The 13,097-nt window shown below is 44.2% G+C and overlaps 1 protein-coding gene across 1 annotated transcript in view; it reads left to right on the forward strand.

Moving 5' to 3' along the window:
- Positions 1–2,104: 2,104 nt before the first annotated feature.
- The window catches only part of WDR64 (WD repeat domain 64), a 129,475-nt gene continuing 118,482 nt past the window's right edge, over positions 2,105–13,097 (forward strand). The window contains exons 1-2 of the mRNA XM_074948905.1: positions 2,105–2,258; positions 4,307–4,437. Of these exons, the coding sequence (XP_074805006.1) occupies positions 2,105–2,258; positions 4,307–4,437 (285 nt within the window). The remainder of the gene's footprint in view (positions 2,259–4,306; positions 4,438–13,097) is intronic.

The following is a 13,097-nucleotide window of genomic DNA, read 5'->3' on the forward strand; positions in this document are numbered from 1 at the left end:
GATTAGCATAAAAGAGAGAGCGCAGCTCAGCTCCAGGCCCATTTAGTTGGCAGTTGCAGCAGAGGCCAAGAACAAGTGGGCTAATTCAAAGGAGTGTCAGCTGTGGTATTTGAGCTCGCTACTAATTGCACTTAGGCCACCAAACCGCTGTCCGATGCTGACAATGTTGGATCACTACTGACCAGATCTCGACCAGTGACCTAGAATCAAATGTGTAATTGAGAAGCAGGTTCCAGATACAGCTGGGTTTATACATGAGGAAAGATAGTAAATACTATGACTATCGAACTTCAGAAGGAGAAGATTTACAGGGGAAGGAAATAATAAAGTGTATGAATTCTGCAGTGGCTACCACTCAGTACCATCTTTTTACCATATCCCATAGAACCAGGACCAGGGGTTCTCTTCAAGCCCCCAGGAATATTTACGACAAATAAAAGGAAATACTGCATCACATGTCACTGAACTTAGTCACGGGCAATCAGAGTTTAGTACAGCAGAGAAATTTAAAAGAGTAGCTGAATAATGTAACAACCAATATCATGTGTAGATAGGAAGGAAAGTAACCACATATGCTTCATGGGGGAAGCTGATTGCTATGAGTCTGAAGGGTATCTTCCCCTCACCTCCTTCTTCTCCCTGCCCAATGATAGCACTGCACAAATAATCAGGTGGATTAAGGGTTTTTTTCCCCACATTCTGCTAGATCATCTAGTATATACCAGTGGTAGACGTTGGAGAGAGAGAGCATGATGTCCCATTGGTCTCATTTGATGCAGAAAATCTTGTTTTCCTGTGTATGTTTGTAACAGGGTGGCTGATGCTGGAGAGCCTGAGGCCAAGCCAACCCTGATTACAAAGCCCCACCTCAGGGGAATCAGGTGATTTCCTATAAAGAGCGGAAGGTGGCTGCAATAAGGGAGAGAACTAGAGGGAGAGAGGCTTCTGCAGGGAAGACCATGAGAATTGCTCCAGCTAGAAAGGGCTGGGAGTAGCTTGCTAAGGCAGGAAGGACTGTGACCAGACCAGGAGACTGTGGGCTGTACCCAGCTGGAGGGAAGACATTTGTGTTGAGTTCTGAACTTTAATAAATCAACCCCTAAGGAGGGCTTTTGTAAGTGTTTACTTGGAGATCCAAGAAGGGAAACTGAGGTGAGGAGCTGCATGCCGGGCTGCCTTGAGGCTGTCAGGGGGCACCATGAGGTGGCCACTCATCTACAATGGTATATAACAAAATAGGTGAAAAGGCATTTCAAAGAAAAATGCCCCAGTCCATTTGAAAAAAAAGCCCTGCTCCCCTATGAGGATCAGGGCTCCAGCACTATGGGGACTGCTGGATGGAAGAGAAAGCTAATAGGGAGCTGCTGTGCATCCCTTTCTCCACCCCACTAGTGAACTGTCCTTGGATAAAACAAGGAAAGTTTTGCCTCTTCTCTAAACAATGACATGACATTTTGGTTTTTAAAAACATCCATCGCCCTGTATTAAAAGCCACCTGCAAGTCACCCTTCCCCTCCTTTTCCCAAGTGGAGAAAGGCTCTTCCTTAGCTCAGCCACTCTGTGCCCTGCACATGAGCTTGTGCAGCTGAAGTATGAAATTAATATCCAGAAGGGAGGGAAGCTCTGCTTATGGGGGTTGGAAGGAAGCCCTAGAACCCCAAGAGGGAGAGAGGATGCTGACCAGGTAGCGAGAAGGGCAGAGAGTCCCTAGGTGCCCAGGAGAAGATGACCTCTGTCTAACACTGAGTGACTAGCAAATTCTGTCTTTATAAGCTCCTTGTGTATATATATGTTTTCTGCAAAGGAGGGAAGTGGGAGAGGAAACTGCCATTCAGTGATCAATAGGGACTCTGTGATGTAACGAAGGGTTATGACATCAGGAGTTTGCTGGTAGGCTTGCCAGCAGGAAGTGCTTATCAAGCCAATCATCACTCACTCAATTAAGTGACACCCGGAATTAGGGTCATGCAGCTGAACCTCACACACTCTTCCATGAAAGTTTAAGATTTCAGGACCCAAAACAAGGATTGGGGGGGCGCCGTGAGGAGGAGGATTCTCCAAGCTGTCCTTCCTGCATGCCTCCCCTCCACGCCATCAATTGAAGATGTCTGACAGGCGGGATTCAGAAAAAGAAAAACTCAGTACTCTTTCTGATGTGGCAAAATTCAACTACGCCTTGAAGCAGTTTCAGACACTGATTGGAAAAACAGTCGCCCAGAAGAGGGAGGAAAGATTAGGGATGTACATTAAAGATCAGGGTAAGAGGCATTGTCTTTCTGATTGAGCGACTGTGTAATTTTGGAGTGGGGGCTGGGTAGCTAGGTGGGATGGCCCAGGATTCTACAGAAGACCCCAAACTGGCATACAGGCTATGGCTCGCCTTCCCTCCTTTAAAGGGAAATATGCAGATTGTGCTAAGAAAATATTTTCCCTGATAAGCTAAAACCTACAGCAGTCTTATTCTAGCCAGATTCTGTTGCTGAGCCATTTACCCACAAAAATGTATTCTGCCTGGCAGCATCCCCACATGGTGATTCCCCATAATAGTACTTGATTAATCTTTATGTAGTGATCTGTGTTTTTGAATGAATCAAACACATGAACCAATTAATTGTCCAAGTCAATCAATTTATATTATCATAAGTAACTCAACCTCATGTGGGTTGTTATCACTGCAGGCCAGCAGCTTTACGTGCACAAAAAAGTCAGTTTTATCACAGAGCTCTCTCTGACCTCAGGATATCTCTGGGGGGCAGGTTAGCAGAATGCTGTCTTAACACCTCTCAGAGGAAGCCAGAATTGGGAGTGGAAAGTTTCCATGCCATTTTCCTTCCCACCCCGCCAGTTTTCTAGGCTGCACTGTTTGTTTGTAAATTACTTGTCAACCCATGAGATTTCTGGAAATTAAGAAGGCTGAAATTTTTTTGGCAGGGATGCTAGAATGAATTCAACAAGAAGACTGAGAACTTAAACATTAATGATGCTGAAGGCAAAATCAAGCCAGGAACCAAATGTAGTATCATAGAAATGTAGGGATGGAATGGACCTCAAGAGGTGATCTAGTCCAGAACCCTGTACTGAGGCAGACCCAAGTAAACCTAGACAATCCCTGACAGGTGTTGATCTAACCTGTTCTTAAAACCTCCAATGATGGAGATGCCACAACCTCCCGTGGAAGCCTATTCCAGAGCTTAACTACCCTTATAGTTAGAAAGCTTTTCATAATATGTAACCTAAATCTCCTTTTCTGCAAATTACACCTATTTCTTCTTGTCCTACTTTCAGTGGACAAGGAGAACAATTCATCACCATCCTCTTTATAACAGCCCCTAGTATATTTAAAAAGTGTTATCAGGTCCCCCCTTTTCCTCAGTCTTCTTTCCTCTAGATTGAACAAGCCCCCCCCTTTTTTTTAAACTTTCCTCAGAGGTCTGGTTTTCTAAACCTTTTATCATTTTTGTTGCTCTCTTCTCAACGCTCTCCAATTTGTCCACATCTTTCCTAAGGTGTGGCGCCCAGAATTGGACCCAGTACTCCAGCGTAGGCCTGCTCACCAGTGCTGAGTAAAGCTGGGAAATTGCCTCCTGTGTCTTATACAAAACATTCTTGTGAATACACCTGAGAATGATATTAGCCTTTTCACAACTGCATTACATTGTTGGCTTATCTTCAATTTGTGATCCACTATAACCCCCAGATACTTTTCAGCAGTACTATTACTTAGCCAGTTATTCCCCAGTTTGTAGTTGTTCATTTAATTTTTCCTTTCTAAATTTAATATTTTGTGCTTGTCTTTATTGAATTCCATCTTGTTGAATTCAGAACAATTCTCCAATTTGTCAAGGTAGTTTTGAATTCTAATCCTGTCTCCAAAGTGCTTACAATCCCTCCCAGCTTGGTGTCATCTGCAAATTTTATAAGCATACTCTCTACTCCATTATTCCAAATCATTAATGAAAATATTGGCTAGTACTGGACCCAGGACTGACTCCTGCAGGACCCCACTAGGTAGACCCTCCCAGTTAGACATTGAACCTTTTGAGTATGGTCTTTCAAGGAGTTGTGCACCCATCTTAGAGTATTTACCTCAGACCATATTTCCCTATTTTGCTTATGAGAATGTCACGTGGGACTGTGTCAAAAGTCTTTCTCAAATCAAGATCTATCTCATCTACTGCTCCCCTCCTCCCGACCCCCAATCCACTGGGCCAGTCACCTTGTCAAAGAAGGAAATATGAGAAGAAACAATTTGCTAGTGGTCAACTCTGATGGATTTTTTTGTTTTGTTATTCTTGTTCCAATACAGATGAAATAGATTATGATACATTCTATGAGACAGTACAAACCCTCTTTGGTCCAGAAGTGAAGGATCAAGATGTTAAGACCTTTTTCAGGAAGATTAGCAACAATCCTGATGGAAGGATAGAATGGTGTGAGGTAAGGTTTATATATAATCTGAAATAGTGAAATGCCAGGTTAATTTACGCAAGTATGTAGTCATTGATACCATGGAATGAGAATGGATTCATGGAGAATGTACATAATCAAAGTGACATTTCCATGTCATTTATTACTGCTTCTATAAATCTTTCATCTGCCACAGGCCAAAACGCTTCTTTAAAAAAGGATCTGGCTTTGAGTCTAGATGGAAAATTAGCTAAAACTATTGTTCTGGTTGGTTAGAGACTCAGTGAGAGGCAAATGTGGAGGACTGGCTTAGGGCATCTTGTTTGTAATAATATGAGCCTTTAGCCAAGATGTTAACAAAACCCAATAATAAATACAATTTTGACAAGCTGAGAAAGAAAGAGGAAGCATATATATTTTAGTTTGGTGGTGAACAGTTAAAAATACATGTACAGCCAACAATCATAGGGACAAATTTTGCCTTTGGATGCACACACGTCTCCAATGAGAGCATACACATTGCAGGAGAGGGGAGCTAAATGTATCCCTTGGACTTTTTCCTCTCTAAAATCTGCTCTCACTTGGGGAGTTATTAAATATATCAGGGTCAAAACTTCCAAAATGCTGAGCATCTGCTGCAAGATACTGACCTGCTAGCTCCCATTGATTGGGAGGGGTTAGTGCCTTGAAAGATGTGACCCTTTTGGTGCTGTGTGTTAGGGGTACAATAATCATTGTTCAGGGTAGAATTTAGCCAACAAATACCATGCTCCTAGGTGCAAAAATTAATATATAAGGCCTGGCTCTGCCCTCAGGAAAAATCTACCTTCCCTGGGAGTTGTACTTCTGAATGAAAATGCAAGTTGGACCCAAACTCTCACATTTAGGTACCTGAATGAGCATGTAGGTGCTCAGATACTTCCTGTAAAGGACTGGCTGCCTTGTGGGTGTGTCATGAGGATTCATTAACTCTTAGAGCAGGGACAAATTTGGCTCTTTAATTAGTAAATGGAAAAGGTTAGAGAAGTGGTGGCATTTTAACTGAAAGGTGCTTAATCATTGAATTGCCATGGTTATTACTGAGCCTGTACCAAAGAAGTATATGATTCTAAATAAAAATATTCATGGAAAATAGCTTTACAAGCAGCCATTCTGTGTAGGATGTCTAGCTGTATGCTGTAGCCAACCTATGCCAACTGTACCCATGATATCCTATTGCCATAAGATTTTAATCTTCCACTTGGACAACTACCAGAGCTGGGCACTAGGGACCAGATAATACCTGATAGTGCCTTTCCTAGGATTGCACTGTCAGCATTGGCTATATGGGCGCAGACTTATTTGACTGCCCTTGTGGCCCAGAGGGACAATGTTACTACCTAAACCATGTTATAAATTCAACAGGCAGACTTCTTAGTTACTCTGGAACATCAAATGATGTTTAGTGATCTCTGAGCTACCCAGCTCTTAGCCTTTGATAATCCATACAGAACATCTTCATATAATTTTCTAGAACCACCGCAGTGGCAACGCGTTTGGTCCTGACAGTCTGGTAAAAGAGCTTCCATCCTAGAGTGATTCTATCAAGTCCCCGACTTAAATATTTTTGCTTGTGATTTTGTTCTTTATGATATCACTCTACTAACAAATTATTCTCAGATCAACTGTGTGTGTCAAGACCAAAAAAAAAAAATGCTCCACATTATCTGTAGGGCTTGGATGAAAGCTGTGATATGGTTGGCTGAAGAGGCTTCCAAACATTATGTAGTTAACTTCCAGTCAATGTACTTGAATTGACAGGGCCTTTTTATCCGCTAGGTCTTTAAATCGTGACCAACCTTTTTGTTACAGCATTCACCGAGTGAAAAGTAAACGTAAAACTTTTCTCCCTGCATGTCCTCCCCTTACATTTCTTCCTTCTTGCCTTCTCTCTTAAGATGAGACTTGAAAGGAGAAGCTGTTGCTAACCGTCTCTCTCCAGTTTTCCTTTGAAACTCTGCTAGCAATTGAAAAGAAGACAATGGGCATTTTCAGTGTTACAAGTACATGGTTCACAAGAAACGGGTTCTTGAAATAGCCAGTGGTGTTAAGAAATATACCAGCTACACTATAGGAGTAGGCAAATTCTAGTTCCTGCAAGAACCTCTGCATCACTTCAATCTTGTAGTACCCCTTTGCATTGGCGGGGGGGGTTTACAGGCAGAGTGACTAAACAAATGGGCCTCTGCACCTCCTGTATACTGCTGAGGCAGGCTTCACACCTATCCTAAACAGAGCAGCATGGAGAGGACCAGGTGGCAGCAGACTGGGGAGGATGTACTAAATCCATGGTTTAAGAGACAGCGAGCCTTGCACAGGGACTGTGGAAGGGTAGGAATGGCTATTCAGGCCCCACAGCTGATATAGTGGCAGTGTAGGAGGGGTTGTGCTGGGGAGAAGGGTGAATTCCAGCTTCCCCATCCTCCCAAACCTTAGCTTGATCGCCACTTAGTCAGAATACGTTCCTGGGAGGGGTGAATTTTGCCTGAGAGTGTAATTCAGCCAATAATTGGGTTAAGGCTGTTGTAAAAGAGTACAGGGAAAATGAAAATGACAAAATGACAACCAACATTACCCACGTACATTAGGGAAAAGATTTTAAATTACTCAGAGCATCTTCATTACTTCCCTTTACAACAGCACTGAGGAAAAAAAATGGTTTGATGTACAATTTTTTGGCACATTGTGCCAGGGCCGGCTGTAGGATTTTTGCTGCCCCAAGCAAAAAAAATTTTGGCCACCCCCACTTTTTTTTCATACCCCCCCTGCCCCCGGCTCCGCCCCAACTCCGCCCTTTCCCAACCCCTTGCCCAAATGCCCGGCCCCTCCTCCTCCCCCGGGTGTGCCGCATTTCCCCCCCAGTACTTCCTGCTTCTTTCCCCCAACCCCCCGCCCTAGCTCACCTCCCCTCCGCCTGCTCCCCTGAACACGCCACTGCTCTGCATCTCCCCCCCCATCTCAGGCGAGGGAGAGGCAGCGCTTTCAGGGGAGCAGGTGGAGTGGAGGTGAGCGAAGGCGGGGACGGAGCGCAGGAAGTAATGGTGGGGGTAGAGGAACTGCTCCCCACCCCAGCTCACCTCCGCTCCACCACCGTCGCCTCACCCGAGCGTGCTGCCGCTCAGCTTCTCCTCCCTTCCTCCCAGGCTTGCCGCGCCAAACAGGTGTTTCACGTGAGGCAAGCCTGGGAGGGAGGGGGGAGAAGCGGAGTGGTGGCGGTGCACTCAGGGGAGCAGGCGGAGGTGGAGCGGAGACGAGCTGGGGTGGCGGGGGCACATTTCTAGGGGCAGCATGTCTGGCACTGGAATGCCGCCCCTAGAACTGTGCCACCACAAGCTGGTGCCTAGAGCCGTCCCTGCGCTGTGCACAAGAGGGGATAGCAGTTGTTAATGTACTCACCACTGTTATTAAAAGGTGGATGCAAAGGGACTAAAAGAACATAGGAATGTTAATGAAGGCTGCTATTGATCAGCCAACCATGCTTCAGGTGGTAAAAAAGACCAGTCCTGCTGGATGAGGTTGTGCATTTGGTTTGGTGAGGCCTTTTTAGCCCACACTGGAACAGCATTTAACATTTCCTCCTTGAGAGTTGTACATCTTAAAACTTGATGCAGAACAGAGGATTCCTGGGTGCTCTGGGGAGCAGATGCACGAAGGGGTTATTTTGTTAACTGAGGTGTTAACAATGTCCGGAGCAATCATAGAAACATAGAGTATTAGGGTTGAAAGGGACTTCAGGAGGTCATCTAGTCCAACCTCCTGCTCAAAGCAGGACCAATTCCCAACTAAATCATCCCAGCCAGGGCTTTGTCAACCCTGACCTTAAAAACCTCTAAGGAAGGAGATTCCACCACCTCCCTAGGTAATGCATTCCAGTGCTTCACCACCCTCCTAGTGAAAAAGTTTTTCCTAATATCCAACCTAAACCTCCCCCACTGCAACTTGAGACCATTACTCCTTGTTCTGTCATCTGCTACCACTGAGAAGAGTCTAGACCCATCCTCTTTGGAACCCCCTTTCAGGTAGTTGAAAGCACCTATCAAATCCCCCCTCATTTTTCTCTTCTGCAGACTAAACAATCCCAGTTCCCTCAGCCTCTCCTCATAAGTCATGTGTTCCAGTCCCCTAATCATTTTTGTTGCCCTCCGCTGGATGCTTTCCAATTTTTCCACATCCTTCTTGTAGTGTGGGGCCCAAAAGTGGACACAGTACTCCAGATGAGGCCTCACCAATGTCGAATAGAGGGGAACGATCACATCCCTCAGTCTGCTGGCAATGCCCCTACTTATACAGCCCAAAATGCCGTTAGCCTTCTTGGCAACAAGGGCACACTGTTGACTCATATCCAGCTTCTTGTCCACTGTAACCCCTAGGTCCTTTTCTGCAGAACTGCTGCCTAGCTGCTCGGTCCCTAGTCTGTAGCAGTGCATGGGATTCTTCTGTCCTAAGTGCAGGACTCTGCACTTGTCTTTGGTGAACCTCATCAGATTTCTTTTGGCCCAATCCTCTAATTTGCCTCTAAGTCCCTCTGTATCCTATCCCTACCGTTCAGCGTATCGACCACTCCTCCCAGTTTAGTGTCATCTGCAAACTTGCTGAGGGTGCAGTCCACGCCATCCTCCAGATCATTAATGAAGATATTGAACAAAACCGGCCCCAGGACCGACCTTTGGGGCACTCCACTTGATACCGGCTGCCAACTAGACATGGAGCCATTGATCACTACCCATTGAGCCCGACGACCTAGCCAGCTTTCTATCCACCTTATAGTCCATTCATCCAGCCCATACTTCTTTAACTTGCTGGCAAAAATACTGTGGGAGACCGTACCAAAAGCTTTGCTAAAGTCAAGGAATAACACGTTCACTGCTTTCCCCTCATCCACAGGGTCAATTATCTCGTTGTAGAAGGCAATTAGATTAGTCAGGCATGACTTGCCCTTGGTGAATCCATGCTGACTGTTCCTAATCACTTTCCTCTCCTCTAAGTGCTTCAGAATTGATTCCTTGAGGAATCAAACCTTGTTCATTCCAGCCTCCAAAACTGGGCAGGCAGGCTCATCTAAACAGAACAAAAATAGCTTTGAGAAGTTTCTCCTGAACCAGAACATCTTCTATACAATTCAGTCAGTCTAGGAAACATGAAGAGGCAACTTATACCCAAGGCCATGGTCAGCTGGAGAAAGAAAATGGAGGTTAAGTCCATTAGTGGCTATTAGCCAGGATGGGTAAGGAACGGTGTCCCTAGCCTCTGTTTGTCAGAGGGTGGAGATTGGATGGCAGGAGAGAGATCATTACCTGTTAGGTTCACTCCCTCTGGGGCACCTGGCATTGGCCACTGTCAGTAGATAGGATACTGGGCTGGATGGACCTTTGGTCTGACCCACTATGGCCATTCTTATGTTCTTATGCATTTATATGGAAGTGTGGATTTATGAAGGGCATGTACAGTGGAATAAATCCTCCCCAGCCCCCAAAAAAGGAATAGACTCTCCAGCTAGCATTTTTAGTAGATCTGGTTGAAGTCTGTCGAAATATGTTTTTTAAAAAAACAAAATGGTTTTTCAACCAAAATGATTTTGGTCAAAATTTTCTGGTGTTTTGTTTCTTTGTTTTGTTTTTGTTTTTGAAAATCAACATTTGTTTTGGTTGTGATTGGGGAAAAAATGAAAAAAAAAAATAAAAAAAAAGAAACATTTTATTTTTCTGCAAAAAATAAGCATTTTTCAACCAGTTTTAGTTGTAAGTGCTTGGGAAAGAAACCAGGTTGAAGCTGGCTGGAGGACTCTCTTCTCACCACTGAGAAGTATCAAAGGAGTGGAAAGGACTGGTTAGCATCTGTAAATGACCATTAACAAGAGGCAGCAGCCTGGTGGCATGACATAGATTCATACAGTTTAAGGCCAGAAGGGACCATTGCCTCAACTTGGCCTCCTGTATAACTCAGGCTGTTAAATTTCCTCTAGCTACCTCTGTATTGAGCTCAGTAACTTGTGGTGAGTTACTCCCCAGTTATGTCTTTGCTGGTGGCAGTGTGGAATAGCACTTGGAACTTCCTGCTCCAGAAAGCACAGGTGGAGGAGAATCTCTATAGTCTTTTGGCAGCAGAAGGTCTCTAACACAGCTGAGCAGTTCTGATTCCATCCCAGTAAAGGGCAATAGTATACATAATATTTGCTAGTTTATTACAAATTCTCAGGGTTACCAAAGCAACATGAGAATGTGACAAACTTGGAAGCAGTTTTGATGTTTTTTCCTCCCCAACTACAACCTGGGGTAGAGGGGAGGATGCGTTTTGTTGTGATTGCTTGTTTTGTGCAGTTTCCAGCTGTTTACCTGATCTGGGAAACTCTTAAAGGACACCTGGACCTCTGGCTGCTTTAGAAACAGGAATACAAAAACCCTTGCTGGATGAGGATTTTAAACATCTATGCTACCCAATTAGTGTGCCACCAGCACAAATGCTGTCTGAAAGTCCGAGACCTATAAGCATTCTTCAGGAACATAGTAGTAAATGCCAGCATTTGAATTCATTGTGTTAGAGCAGAGATTCATTAAAAACTATCAATTGGAGAGCACATGAGCTGGTGACTTTTATATTTGTACCTAGGGTGCATAAGATGCCTATTAATATGGAGGAAAATAGTGTAATATAAATTTGAATTAACATCTCACTTCATAGACAGCTCTTGGAAATGGAGGTCACAGATTATACAGGATACTGTGGGAGGGAAATCTGAGATTTTAAAATGTCTCCACTCTTCAAAAGAATGTTTATTTTTCCTTGCAAGAAATGTATGTAATGACTAATAATACAGAATAGTTAGAAAGTCACCCCAGCAATTCATTATGAAAGTGGAAATGCTTAATTATGTGTGAGACATTTCCCTCTGGTGTTAACTGGACTGGTGATCTGCTAGGTCACTCCAGTCCTTGACTCTGGGAGCCAGCCTTACCCTGCTCTTCTGTGAGAACCCCCACTCCTGGGCTGTTCACTCACAGCCTCTTCCATGTAAGCTACTCCTTGGATTGTGCAACCGAATGACACTAGCCAATATCTCTGGTCCCAGACACAACCCTAGGAACCTCCGTCTTGCAGTGTCCAGTTATGCCTGCTGCAAGCTTATACAAGTTTGTCAGTTTAACAAAGAAATAGATATGCACCAGGCTTGTTATCCCAAGGGGAGTCTCTGACATATTTCAGACCAAATGCACTGCTTCAGATAGAATAAATAAATAAAATTTATCTCTGTAGTTAATAAATCTAAGTTATTATAAATCAAAGCATAACAAGTCAGATTTGGTCAAATGAAATAAAAGCAAAACACATTCTAAGCTGATTCTAACATTAGAATGCCCTTACAAACTTAGATGCTTACTACCACAGGTTGGCTGGTTGCTCTTCAGCCAGGCTCTCTCCTTTGATCAGCGCATCAGTCGCTTGGTGTGGTGTCTGTAGATGTAGGTGGAAGAGAGAGAAAGAGTATGGTAAATGTCTCTCCCTTTTATCATGTCCTTTCCTCCCTCTTGGCTTTGGCCCCCTCCCCTTTAGAGTCAGGTAAGGATTACCCCATCACAGTCCCAAACTGACCAAAGGAAGGGGGGTGACTCACTCGAGAGTCCAACAGATCCTTTTGTTGCTGCCTAGGCCAGCGTCCTTTGTTCCTGTGGGGCTGGGCTAGGTTTATCGCATACATGCCTGATGAGGTGTGAACTGCCTCTCTGCTCTTGGAGAGTTTTTGCCTGGGTTTATTTTAAGCCATGAAGACACATTTTCAGCCTCATAACTATATACATGAAACTATAACCTATAACATTACTGTAACAACAATTACTATGACATCACTATGACAGCAATGCTCAGTGCATCACGGGCCTTCCGAAGACACCTGACATGACAAACTTGGCATTGGATACCACACAATCATTTTACCAGGATGAACATGGGGGTGCAGGGTGTTCCCCCGAGATACAGAGTGTCACGATGTGATGACTAGAAATAGAAGGAATTAAAGAAAAGAAAGTTCTATTGAAGTTATTTCATCTAGGTTTAGCCATAATCAGCATTCTTTGAAATATGACACTGCAAAGAAAAGTTGCAGGGTTTTTCGTTAGTGTGAAATCTGCTGATAATGGGAATTAGAAGCTATCTGTACACCTTGAACGACTTTATAAATGACAGCACATAAATCTAGGAAATGTATCATGTGGAGACTGGGTAATAAATGGAAATGGAAGCAAGACCTGAAAACTGAAATACGATCACCTGCAGAGTCCTGAAATTGTCCAGATTTTACTTATACTAAAACAGGGCAACCATTGTTTTCCCCCTCAATGTGGTCAGCTACTCAATCAGCTTCCCGCAGCTGTTCTCACTGCTCTTCCCCCAGCCGCAGCCCTCTCCAGGACTGCTTTTACTATTAGCTCCCCAGGCAGCCCTCTCCCCGGGCTGTTTTAACCCCTTCAGGGCCAGAGTGGGGTGACCACCCCACTACAAGGACAACCTGGGGAACTACAGACCAATCAGCTTAACTTCAGTACCCAGAAAGACAATGGACCACATAATTAAGCAATCAATTTGCAAACACCTAGATAAAGATAATAAGGTGATAAGTAACAGTCAGCATGGATTTGTTGGATTTGAACAAATTGAGC

Source organism: Natator depressus, chromosome 3 (assembly GCF_965152275.1).
Source record: "Natator depressus isolate rNatDep1 chromosome 3, rNatDep2.hap1, whole genome shotgun sequence".
Classification (NCBI taxonomy): Eukaryota; Metazoa; Chordata; order Testudines; family Cheloniidae; genus Natator; species Natator depressus.